Below are 14,311 nucleotides of genomic sequence, written 5' to 3'. Positions count from 1 at the left end.
CATCACTTGAAAAGGTATGTAGATATATTTCCTCTGACTTCTAAACATCTTAATGAATCATTGTATGTTGACGATTTTATTTGTGGGCAAGTCACTGTTCAACAGGCTCTAAAGACTTGTAAAGAGAGTGTAGACATTCTAAAAGAGGCAAGCATGGACCTTCGAAAGCGGAAACCTTCGAAAGAACCAATTCTCCTGAGTTAAGTAAAAAATTAAAGAATATAAACTTCAATGTAGATCAGGGTCAAGAATCACCCTGGAAACTCAGGATTCAAAGTATTGGGAATTGGTTAGGTTGAACAAACTGACACGTTTTATTTCGATAGCAGAAATCTGGAATCATTTCTTTTAAAAAGAACTAACACAAAAAGACACTTTCTACAAGCGGTAGGTCGACTTTTCCATCCAATAGGTTTTATAGGACCATATACTATTAGAGCTAAGTACTTGATACAAGAAATTTGGTGTTTAGGATTAGACTGGGAAGAAAAATTGCCCAAACAGTTAGAAATAGCTTGGAATAAATGGTGTGATGAGATCCAAGATGTAAAGGAAATAATTATTCCCCAATACTATTTTCAAAATTCTTTGCCCAGTCATGCAATCACAATTCAATTACACTGTTTTTCAGATACATCTAAGAAAGCTTATGGTACTGTTGCGTACTTACGCATAGAATTAAACGGTGAAAATATCATTTCTAGGTTTATAGCATCAAAGGGCAGGGTAGCTCCGTTAAGAACCCTTTTGATTCCTAGATTAGAGCTCATAGCTGTACTTTTGTCTTCAAAATTGAGCAATAAAATTTTTATGCACCAAGTTTTCCACTTACTCGATATTTTTGGACAGATTCCTCAATAGCTTATTACTAGATCAAAGGTGATCCAAATAGACATAAGGTGTTCGTGAAGAATAGAATAAAAGGAATACAAAAATACAGCAACTCAAAGGAATGGCATCATTGTATAGGAAAGAATAATCCTGCTGATTTGATTTCTAGGGGTTTATCCTTAAGCGAGCTCAAGACTAATCACCCTCTGGTGGCATGGACCCTGTTAGTTGACAATGAATAATACAGCATGGCCATCATCCTTAGATTCAATGGAAGAAACCATAATAGATTTCGATAAGTTTAAGAAGTCAGTTGTTGTAAATACAACTGTTGAAAATAACCAAACTGAAAACTATTTGATCGTAAGATACTCCTCATTCAGTAAATTAATTAGGATAACTGCTTTAGGTTTGAGATTTATAAATAACTGTAAAGTGAACAGTTAAGAACAGACTTCATATGTACTTCTGAATTAAGACATGCTACTGAAGTTTTAGTAAAACTCGTACAGTCAACTGAATTTCAAAGGGAAATAAAGTACTAAAAAAACGGACAATAGTACTTAAAAAACGGACAATCTATTCCAAAAAATAGTAAAATATCATCTTTGAACGTATTTCTTGACAAAAATGAGGTACTGAGAGTAGGAGGAAGACTGCAGTATTCTGAATTTCAGAAACATCAGATACTCTTGCCAAAGGCTCATCATTTCACTAATTTAGTTATTAAATATTATCATAGAAAATCCTTGCATTCTGGTGTACAGACTACATTACCTTTAATAAGACAGTTATATTAGATACCATCTGATCAAGATCGAGTTAGAAGAGTAAATTATAAGTGCATCACTTGCTTTAAAACAAAGAATCAAACAGTAAGCCAGATGATGGGTAATCTACCTAGGGACAGAGTCGTACCTTCTAGACCTTTCAAGAAGGTCGGATTAGATTTTGCAGGACCTACAATCACGAAACTTAATTTGAAAAGGTCAAAGGTGAAGTCTTATATTGCACTATTCATCTGTTTTTGCACTAAGGCAGTGCACTTAGAAGTCTTTTCTGACTTAACAACAGAAGATTTTCTAGCCTGTTTATGACAATTTATTGCCAGAAGATCCAAACCAGCCGTCATCTGGAGCAACAACGCCACGGCTTTCAAAGGTGCGAGAAATATTCTTAACACATATAATGAAATTTGCAAATCTCACCTAGTTCAAGGGTTTAGTGCAGAAGAAGGCATCCAATGGAAATTTATCCCACCAGCTTCTTCTCACTTTGGCGGACTGTGGGAAGCCAACATAAAATCAGCGAAATGGATTTTGTTAAGGGTAGCAAAATCAGCTATCATGAATTTTGAGGAGTTAACTACTTTAGTTACTCAGATAGAAGCAGTTCTGAATTCCCGCCCATTATCACCGCTTTCTTCCGATCTGAAGGACTTACAGCCTTTAACTCCGGGATACTTTTTTACAGGAAATGCTATGTTATCCTGAATCACATACTGCTTCAGATTCTCTTTCTTTTCATTCCAGGTGGGAACTAGTTCAGAGACTCCAAGCTAAATTTTGGAACCGGTGGCATTCACAGTATCTAAATCAACTACAGAATCCTGCTAAATGGAGCATTTCGCAGCCGAACATACAGATTGGTCAACTGGTACTGCTAAAGGACTCCAACCCCAATCCTTTGCATTGCCCATTGGGTCGCATCCAACAAGTGTATCCTGGTACTGATGGTCTGGTCACAGTAGTTGAAGTTAAGACATCTACAGTCATCAGCAAAGTCATTCCCCTACTATTTAAAGACTGAATGATATGAATTTGAAAAACTTTTATTTTATATATTTTAATAATTTACCAATTTAATATTTAGTTTAATGTAATTTTATTGACATTAAATTTTATTTGAATATCTGAAAAGTGAAATGTGAACTCCATGGGAGTTTAAGCGGGCAGAATGGTAAGACTCGTGTAACGCTAGAGGGCGCCATTGGGTGTGTTCAGATAGTTGAAAGAAAATGTGATGCAGTGATGATGTGAGATTTCTGAGCTTGAGATATTATTATATTTAATTAAATCAATCGATAGTTGATGTAATATTATGTTTACTGAACCACCACACTTTCGACAAAGTTGGATTACCACTGAATCTTCAAACCACTGATGCGCAAATAGTTTGTTTTAAAAATTTAGACATTTTAATTTAGATCCTATCCCCACAATCAATCAAAATCATTACCTCCTGACCAGTCCTAAAGTTTTGCTGCTCTAAATTCATATCTTCACATTCGCTGATTTTATGTTTGCTTCTCACTCACACGAAAATTGTGAATTTACTTAGAACTTGCTGCTCTCGTATACAAAAAAAAAAAATACTATTTTTACGTCTAGTTGTAACTGTATTTTTCAGTTAAAGTGCAGCAGTTTTATGAAATAAATATTAAATGTGGTCTAAAATAATAATACATTTCAGATCACTATACAATTCTAGAAAATAATTGTTTATAACTATTTGAGAAATATACTAGTGTTTCATGAATTTAATCCTTTCAATGAATCAGTGAATTTACAATTCATTCTTCTTTTAGCATGATTGATAGTTCTAGTGCCACTTTGATCTTGCATTAGCATTAAAATATAATTTTGTGATTATTTTGAACAAAATTTTTCACACTTCTTTTCCCGAAAGAATTAAATGACAAACAGAGCTATCAATTGGCAGTTACCAAATCATAAAATCTATTTATATCCCTTTTCCAAAATTTGGCAGAAAATTATGGGTCTGAATCAAAACACAGTACAGCATAATGTTTGGCACAGTCTGCAGAGCACAAATGCTGTTATCAGTATGCTAACATATACAGGGCGAACACATTTCTGCACACAGTAATTAAGTACTTTTAAGGACTTTCAAGGACCATTAATAAAAAAATGAAGGACCTATGAGGAAATGGGAACTGAATAAATTGAATTTAAAATATTAAACATGCCTGAATTTCACTTTTGTAATACCATCCTAAAAATAAAATAGATTCCTAAGTAGAACGCATTATTACTAAACGTGAATTAATTAATAAGTCTGAGAATAAAATAAACTTTATGCAATTTATCAAGTACCATTAAATATTTTACACCTAGAGTTGAACATAATTGAAAGAAGATAAGTAATATTTACGTTTTACTAACAGTTCACTTTATATTTTAGGTTTTCTATAAGCATTTAAAGCATCAGAGGTGATAAGTTGTTTAGTATTATTTTAAGTCTCACTTGATGCAAAGAATAAGATTTATTTAAATTTCTACATTTTTGTATTTTATCTAGTGACCACAGTGAGTATTAATGAAAGGCAATAATGCTTTTATATGAAGAGATAATTTTTAAGGGTAAGCAGTTAGTTATAAATAATTAAATTAGGTGGTTAGATAACCTTTGTCATCATGGATTTACATGGCCACTATCAAATTTTATTTTCTAACAATATTCGTTAAAAAAGCCCTATAAAAATCACAATCTAATAAAATTTCACAGTTTAAAATACATGTAATTTATGACATTGATTCTTAAACAATATTAGGATAATTACAAATTAAAAGCTACAAAACATTTATGTTTTGTAGCAACCGCCAACAAAATATTTATCCATCATTTTGATTTGAAGCCTTCCCAAACATTTTAGCTACTTTATTTTGATTTCCTTCTCTTTAAGCATCTTTTCTAACAAGTAGAGATTTGTCTCAATATGCAAACCAGTGCTCTTACTAGTTTCTGTGTGCTTTATCTCTTAACTTGTCAACCTCTCCACAATGTACCAATAAGGGTTTACTTTATTTGGTAAAAGTTAAATAGTCCAAAACCCGCTGATGGACGTGAAGTAAATTATCGATAAAGTTACAATATCAGACAAAGATTTAAAAAAGCTTCTTATTAAAAAAGAACTTAGAACATAAAGACATGTTCTGATGCTAACAAAATCAATTGCAGCTCTTGGTAACGTAATTAAAAAAGAACAGTCACTAAAAATGTGAACTAGTGGTAAATATCATACAATTTAATTTAATCTGGCTCAGTAACTCTATCATATGAGAAAATAGAAATGGGAAATTATAATAAAGGTTGAAATCATAAACAATTGGGTAATTTACAGAATAATAACTGCACATATCTTTAAAGAACAATTTTTTGTGTGTATTCAGTTTCTTTCTTCAACATGTTTCCTTTCCATTGTAGATTTAATTAAAGATTTATGTTATTCTAAAAAACACTACATGCATTTAGAATGCATAGAAAAAGTGGCTAATTTTATTTCTTTCGTAATATGAACATTCAGAAGAAATATGAAATATATACAGTAAAGGCCGCTTATAGAGTTGGTGTGGCCAAATGTTTAGAATTTAGTGATACACCGAACAACAAAATCTAGAAATGGCAAAACTTTCAAAATTTAGAGCAGGCATTGGAAGCAGGATTTAGAAAGGCACTAAACAGCAGAATTTAGGAATTTAGGATTAGAGATTGCATCAGGTGGGAAAACGCTTAGTGCCAGCTATGTATATGATGCATTAAGACATATTAGATTAATTTTTAAATTGTAAGTTTCAATTTCTTTATTAATAAAAAAATCCCTTTCTATAATCCCTGCCCATGTGATAAGATTAGATGCGTTTCTGATATTTTCCATGCTTGTGTCTAGTAAAAAATTAGAGAAAATAAAGGGAAGATAAACATGTTAAAAAAAAAAGATTCTAGTATTAAAAGTAAAACATTCAAATATTATGTTATTATTATTCTTCCAGATGTTCTCCAAAAAATAAGAAATTCATCACAAACTTTCTGTAAAATATATGCATTACATGTTGATACAATGGAGACATTTTTCATTTTGTAACATATTTCTGGAATCTTCTACAATCGTGTGTCTATAAATCTTGCCTTCAAATCCTTCTAAACTTTCCAAGCTGCAATGTCTAAAATCCTAAACAAAAATTATCCCTACCAATTCTATCACAGCAAAAGCCAGAAATATTTTGGAGACAAAAAATTAAAAAGAAGACATTTTTAATTAATAGCTACTTTTGCTTTTGCTAAAAGCTGTTTTGTAAATTTTGTTTTATAGCACTATAACTTGTTTATTTTTCAGATTCAAAATATTGCATACTAAGCTTCCAAAGTAAAATTCCATGACAGCAAAAAAATAAAAATGTTTTATTTTAATGTTATTTTTTAAATATAATTTCAATATATTACCATTATTTTAATGAAATTTATCAAGGTTATGATGTTTTGAAAAATTCTCAGATCTCGGAATTAAAAAGATAGCATATATGTCAGTGAATCGACAAAAATATTCCTCCAAAATGCTAATTCACACTCAAAATGGCAGTCGTAAAAACAGACAGAAATTTTATACGATTAAAATTAAGGACCTTCTGCTGATTTTGGCCAAAATTAAGGAATTTTAATCACCGAACATTGATTCCAAAAAATCAAAGGACTTTTAAGGACTCTTAAGAACCATACAAACCCTGATACATTTCGGCTGCTCTAACAGAAAAATATCAAAATTCCAATTTCTGTAGTCTTCCTGAATGAAAATAGGACAGGGATATCTTTTGTTATTTGGCAAATCTTGGTATATCATTCTATACTGTTTGTTCTGTTATCGGATTCAGAAAAATGTATGAATGTATACACATATGTAAGTATGTGCATATATGGGCATACACATACATATATTCATACTTACATATAGTACATATGCAAACATGAACGCGTCCACCCATATATGCATGCATACGTTTCTGAATCTGATCCCGATAATAGACCAGCATCAATTATATTCGGAAACAGTTATGAATATGTTACAACAGAATAAGGTAGCTAGCTCCAATACTGAATGATAAAGCCCATTTTAAAAAATTTTGCAAGCCATCTGAATTTCACTCTTGACATCCAATCTGCATATAGGCACTGGCAGACATCAGTTTGGTTAATTTCCAGCCTTCTATTGTATATACTTATATATTTGAAAATTCATCAAGATTTACTTTTAACTTAAAAAGAGTAAAGAATTCCCATATTTTAAATACAATTAAGCTCATTATTTCCATTTGTCATTTATTATTCTTTCATTTTTTTTTATTTAAAGAATTATTTTATCTGAACATTAAACTTGTAAGTCAAACAAAAAATTATTAAATTTATAAAAAAAACAGTATAGCTTGCTTCAGCAAAATATATATAGCAATGCAATAAATTGAAAATGGTTATAATGTAACAAGTCAAGAAGAAAAGTTATAATTACAATAAACATTTCTAAAATTACTTATGCATGTAATATAAAACGTAAAAACTTGCCCACACATGCATAAAACAACATATTTTTATAATACAATACGCACTCTAAAAGCACTAAATCACCCCACTGAAACTGTCCAAGAGAATCAACTCCTGTAGCCATGTCTGTACATAACTGTAAATCTTGAGGTCTTACTTTAAGCTAAAAAAATTCAAATATGCAATCAGTCAAAGCTGAGATATATAATGCCAATATAAAAATGAAATACACTAAGTTATTTTCAAATATGAACCTCATGCATAGTCAAATCCGAAAAGAGTAGGACAATATTGTTTTCAACTTGTACAATTAGCCCAGTATCACCTTCATATGTCCCAGAAATCACTTTCACATGATCACCCATCTTAAAGTACTTCCGCAATTCATGTGCAGGAAATTCCAATGGATCCTATGCTTAGAGAAAAAAGTATGTTTTAAATGCAAATCTAAAGAAATATACTACATAAAAAGAAATGAAAGACATTTTTAAATAAATAAAATCAAAGGTATTATTTAAAATAGCACCATGCAATATGTAATTATGTAATATGTTTCTGACACACAGTGTCTCAAATAGGATACTAGTTACACATTTATTTAGGACAATTTTTTTAATTTAGAAAATTAATTATATATACATATTGTTAATAGTATTTCAGATCCAAAACAAAGAACTGCTTAAACAAGGAGAATTCTGGCATAACACACAAAGCTTAGTTTGTTATTCTCTGATGTTAAAATATTTTAATTAGATATTCTAAATTTTATGTTCTTTAGCTAATTTTATTTAAAAATTATTTACACTTTTATACTGAGAAAAATCAAAAGTAGGGATGGAAATCTAATCAAAATACCACTGTTCTTGGTAGAAGCTCTTACTAGAAGGGTTCTGGAAAACAGAGGTGATATTCTTAAATAATGACGGGAAGAAATAAATCCCCTGATGCATTTGCCATTGCCCCTTATTGGCAAAAAATAGAGATTATGTAGACTTATTTTTTTTATGTAGAGCAACACTGAAGAGACTTACCCATAAACTATACACTGTATTATAATTCCTAGAACATTACCAAATAGTTTAAAGAACAATCCATAGATATTAAGACACTTCTTTGGCCCACCTAATTTCAAAACTATACCACCTAATTATCACCGATTACTTCTGGGCCGGAATAGACCCAGAGGTTCATCAGAAACTTATCAGAGAGATTGATCATATTAGAAAACTATTTGATTTCGTGCCAAATTTTACAGAAGATATTACTAACATTCGAAATGGCTTCACAAGGCTCAAAGTTTCATAGGAAATTTTCATAATTTTCCACTGGAAACATTATATTTACATCAAGTAACTTGAATAATCAGTGATATAAATTTCAAAGGAATACAACATCATTCTTGGTGCTGCAATTTTTACAAGTACAGTCAAATACCGAAAATCTGCGTTGCCTCTCAAAATATAAACATTCAGTTTGTAGGATCCGGAAACCAGAACATTGAGTACGAAATATCGAAGAAAAAATACTTACCGAATAATGTCGTCATAATTACCGAATAATAATGAATCATAACGGAAATACCAAATTACTGACATAAATAAGTTTAAAAACATAAGATAAAAATTTTCTCCCTCTAATCTTTGCATAGAGGTAAAAAAGTAGACGATTCACTCAACTCTTCAATTTCACTATTCAGGTTGTTGTATTTTCTGAGCTTTGTTATTTCACGAGACTGTTTAGTGCTGCCTTTTTTTTATATCCTGATATATTGTGGATAAATTAAGAATATTTTAAATTTCAGCCCTTTTTAATACAATGGCAGAAACACACTCATGATTTTCCTGCTTGCAATGTTGAAAAACATAACATGCATTAATGGTAACGCAAAAAAGTGTAAATTCTGCAAAAGATGGAGGCAGGTGCTACTCTTCAATTTATAGCAGAATGGTATAGAATTGTGACACGATTGTGTATGATGCTGAAATATAAAGAAAAGCTGTTGAAATTTTACAGCAACAGTGATTCTACAGTGCTTAAATTGCACCGGGGCCCGGCTCCGGTACTTCTCAATTAAGATAAATTACAATTTTAGCCGGAGCCCTAAATAAGATAAGCTTCGGTACTTCTTTTTATAAAACTGAACCCCAATTTAACCCATTGAAGAGCCGGTCCTTCAGAACAAAATGCTTCGAAAACGGCTGTATTGTTGTCTAACAAATCCCTCCAAAAACATCTGCTTCACCTTTCAGGAAATGCTCTAAGATGGGCCATTGCCTAAAGCGTTATGTTCGCCTCCCCTTTGGAGTGATGGAGAGGTCATAAAATGACGTCCCCACTAATGAATGTCAACTTGTTCACTACTTGTTAGTTTTTGAATCTCGAAACTTTCTGATGCATTATAGCTTGCATTCTTGTGAATTCTTGATTATTCGACATGTTTTATGTGTTTACTTTTTCACTATTTAGTTTTATTTCTCTGTTTGGTTACTGGTAGACCAGTTTATTTTGGGAAATTAAATGTTAACCCCTTTTTCACCGAACATGTTTTCTTGACATTTTAAGTCTATATATATTTGGAATAATAATACAATATTCTAATACAATATTCCTCAAGAATGTTTCCAAAATTTATTATACATATTTATATTTAGAACTGAATTTTGTTTTTCAGAAATCAAACTAATCCTCGTAATGATTGATCTTTTGATCATAGGATTGATCAAACAATGATTTTCCTAGTGAACATTTTTCAGAATTTTGGCGGTTTTCTAAAAAATTTCAGTAAGTTTAGCTACTGTCCATTTTCTAGCAATATGGAGTTTTAAATTAAAATTTTATTGACCTGAGAGAATGCATTTCTAAATCAAACAGAAATTTAAGTGAATTTGATGCCTTCTTACGCTAGCCTAGAAAGAACTATTTTTTAGGGTTCAAAGACAGGATTTTCTCGCTTTTCCGCATTTTACAGATTTAATATATGTAATAAAATATAGAATCCTTTTTGATTCTCACAGTTAAATGAATTTTAACTTTTTTAAAACTTTTCTAATATTTCTGCTCGCACGTGACTAAGTTTGATATTGTGGAACTCCAACTTACAAATTACATCATGACATTACAGTATCTCAAGGAACGATTAAAATTAGGGTACTGAAATGACATAGAATATAAAAATGGTTATTGTCAATTTAAATAAATTTCTGTTTGCCAATTTTCATTTAAAATTTTCCATTATTTACAACCTTACAGTTTTATTTAACCTTGAGATTACCATATACAAATTGTATTAGGACCTCAAAATAATTTCGTGGAATAATAGAAGTGATAATATGAAAAGGCTAGTGGCTTAAATACCAAAAGCCAAACATTTGTAATTAAATAAATAAACAAAAATAAATACTGAATACCTGTCCCTTTGTCTTATTTTTAATCATATAATTGATAGTATTTTATTATCTAGAAATTATTTTTTACTTTAAGTATTTAAACTAAAACTATGTAACTTTTTCAGTGTAGTTTACATGAACGGGATAGTAAAAATGTTTTACTAATTCAGTTCATTGTTATTAATGAAATATGCCACCAAATTTCTATTTCTTTTTCCAGAATTATATATAAAATGTTTTGATTGTATATGATTAAATGAGTTTTTCAATTGTACTCTTTTATATATCCTAATATAACTTAGCAGAATATTGTTTACCTTTAACAAATTATATTTAGAGGAATTAAGTTTTGAAGAAAGATAAACAACGAGATCAGTGGTTTCATTTTATGCTTTATGCATCTATTTATATGAAAATGGAATCTAGCTATTGAATTTATGATTTGTATATGAATTGAAAAATAACGTATTGATAAAACTTTTCAGGACATTACAAACTGATATGTTGTAATAAGGATATTAGTATGTTAATCATACTTCTGTAGAGAAAAAGGCAATTTATAATTACTAGGCTACATATCCGAATGTTTTCATTATGATATGGTTTTACCAAACTATGGCTCTTTGGTTCATTAAATATGGCTTAGGTCGAGCAAATGCCATTCATTTATGAAATATTATTCCAAATGAAACAGAAATCGTGAAATGATACAAACTTAAAACAGTTTTACATTTTAAGTTATATGTATGGACATTTTAAACACTTTTAAACAGCGTCATTTCTGCACTTTCCGGCCGTGGCAGTACTGTTTTCGGAATATATTAATTGTTTATGCAATAGCCCTACTAAAAGCTGACAACATATCTTAAATAAATTTTGAATACTGAATACAGCTTCTCCGCAGGGTGTTCTTTCCCGTCTTATTTGTCTTAGAGGTCAAATTAAAGGAATATCGTTTAGTTCTTTTTACCAGATAATTGTCTTATTTACACGAATAAAGAACCTTTCACATCCTTGTAAAGAAATACATTTTTAATTACTTAATTTACTACTATTAAAATTATTCAAATAGAATCTAAATTTTATTTCTTTTTGTTTACCCTCCCCACCGGGGGGGGAGGGAAAAAAAACCATTTGTTTGGTTTTCTATCTGGTAAAAATAATGCCCAGATACAACATACGAAAAAAGAAACTATATTTCGATTAAAATGCAATTTTGGCATGTGCAAGAAGCGCAACAATCTCTATAAATACGTTTCCAAAAAATTCTGCTAAAATATTTAAAGTTGTATTTGTAGAGCATTTATTAGTTAGATTTGTAACTGCCTACTCAACTTTTGGTTTTCATAACCTATAAGGTATTTTTCCCGGCCTTCTTAGCATACCTTCGTGGTGTAATGGTCAGCACGCTCGGCATGTATTCGAGTCCCGGCGAAGGCATTGCTCCTATTTCACATGTCCTGCTTCGAAATAACCTAATGTTTCTATAGTGGTGCCCAAACCAAAAAAGGTGGTGGATGATGATTCTCTGCCACAGGGATTTGGCGATTCGGTTACCTAATCCCCAGTCGCCCTTTAAAAGGGGAAGTATATACGGTATTTTCTCCCGCCCTTTTAGCATGCCTTCGTGGTGTCAGTACGCTCGGCGCGCATTCAATAAGTCTGTGGTTCGTGTCCCGAGTAGGGCATTGCTCATTTTTCATATCTCTTGCTGTTAAAAAAAAAAAAAATGTAATGTCTCTACAAACCTTCCATTCATCAGAATAGTAATAAAGTCATGAAGCCTAGGGTGTAGGGAGGAAAAGGAATTTTAAAGAAAAGATTATTTTTACAAAATGACTTAAAATTTCTTGAGACAGTATAAGTAGTTATATAACTCAAATAATTAAATATTTAACCTCTTACTTAATAGCCTCTTTGCTAAATTCCTGTACAGTTTTATAAGAATCATAGGTTCTTAAATTACGAAATCAAATAATTGAATCGCATTGTCAGACGTATAAGATTTATTTTACCAGTATTTTTGCATAGAAATAAAACATAATTAAATATCGATAATGAGTATCATAGATAGTGGAGCACATCGAATGAGCTTCACAATATTTTCAAAAGCAGCCACTTTGACAAATGACCAGAACTGTCGGGAATCGCTTATGAATGTCACTTACACGTTTCATAATGCCAAGAATGTTATAAAAACAATGGTTATGCTATATCAACAACTTACCGATCTTTCCAAAGTGCTTAAAAATAGAGCTGTTCTAAAAATTGTATTCAGTTTGTTCATGGTGTTTAATCAAAAGCTCGTCGTCGATTTTTGAACTACTTCTCGAAAAGCTATTGAATTCAAATTTTGTACAAACACCGTTTACGGATGATAATAATTCGATTTAGAGTTTTTAAAATTTAATGTTGAAGAAATTTTTTGTGCATATTTCCATTTAAAGAATAAACTAAAAATCTCAAAATTTTTAAGTTTGCATCATTTTACAGAGCGTATACTAGCTTTTGAAATAAAATTTGCATGAAATTCATAACCTAATTTCTGATTTTAGGGAGAATTTTGTTTTAAATTTATATATCTTTTCGATTATTTGAGGTAAAACAATACTTGGAAGTAAAAGACTGAACCAAAAGTAATAATAATAATAATTTATCGCATAGATTATTGGTAATAAGAGATTACTTAATAGCCTCTTTGCTAAATTCCTGTACGGTTTTATAAAAAGAATCATAGGTTCTTAAATTACGAAATCAAATAATTGAATCGCATTGTCAGACGTATAAGATTTATAAATTTATCAAGAGAGCCTCACGTTTTTTTATTTGCAATATAAATTTGTAGAAGAATTTTTTAAAGAGAATTATTTAATCTCGTATTCCCATTAAATTACACAATATATTATTTTTAGAACAAAGGGCGTTAGCCGAGAAGGTCTATTAACTTCATTTTGGCTTTTTGCGTTGAATACTATGTCAGTTCACTTTTCAAACTGTTGCTACCAAATATTACAGCCCTGTATTATATTTAAAGAAATTAAATAATGGTTTTAGTTTATTAGATTACGGCAAAGCACTCGAGGGCTATCTGCCTTGAAATTAAATAATGAATGATCTGCATAAATATATGTATGTTTCTCGCATTGTGATAAAACAACGACCTAGACCCATCCAAATTTGAATAACGTACATTTCCACCCGAATGTGGGCATATCGAAGCCGAGATTTGGAATTTGTTTTATTATCTGTTTCATATTTCGTAAAACTTCAATGAATTTTTTATTAAGAAACTCAACGATTTCATAGCGAGCAAAGGCAACACTGTATGAAAATAATAATATAAAAAAATTATCTCCAACATGCGAGACTGTGTATCGGAAATTCTAAAGATATGCTCATTTAAAATTTATTTTGCAGTATTGCTGTTTAACTGAAGTTTTATAGTTTAAGTGCGAAGAACATGATATTTAAAAATAAAGGTAACCCACAAACCATTAAAATGCCCCTTTGGGCGTAATGTAAAATCTGAAAGATTTGCATTTTCAGATTTTTATGTTTGCATTTATTTTTATTTATTATTATTTTTTTTTCATTTATTATTTTTTATTCATTAATGCTCTTATAGATAAATGTTCATTTTGTAAAAAATTCTATTTTTTATTCAATAACTGCTCTAAAATGGAAATTCTTAAATCCCTTTATATATGCATCCACTTAGTAACTGGTAATAAATTTGTTTCTTTAGAGTCAGTGTAAGGCCT

The 14,311-nt window shown here is 30.5% G+C and overlaps 1 protein-coding gene across 2 annotated transcripts in view; it reads right to left on the bottom strand.

Annotated features, from left to right (window-relative positions):
* Window positions 1-14,311, bottom strand: part of Spt5 (Transcription elongation factor subunit Spt5) — a 134,880-nt gene that overhangs the window by 46,198 nt on the left and 74,371 nt on the right. For both annotated transcript variants that reach the window (XM_085827663.1, XM_085827664.1), the window contains 2 exons: window positions 7,419-7,574; window positions 7,230-7,327 (listed from right to left, as the gene is read on the bottom strand). In XM_085827663.1, the coding sequence (XP_085683789.1) occupies window positions 7,230-7,327; window positions 7,419-7,574 (254 nt within the window). The remainder of the gene's footprint in view (window positions 1-7,229; window positions 7,328-7,418; window positions 7,575-14,311) is intronic.

The sequence above is a fragment of the Stegodyphus dumicola genome, chromosome 12 (assembly GCF_044657685.1).
Source record: "Stegodyphus dumicola isolate Sdum_Otavi_A_Nest chromosome 12, ASM4465768v1".
NCBI lineage: Eukaryota > Metazoa > Arthropoda > Arachnida > Araneae > Eresidae > Stegodyphus > Stegodyphus dumicola.
The sequence above is the reverse complement of the archived record's forward strand: the minus strand, read 5'-3'. Positions and strand labels throughout refer to the sequence as shown.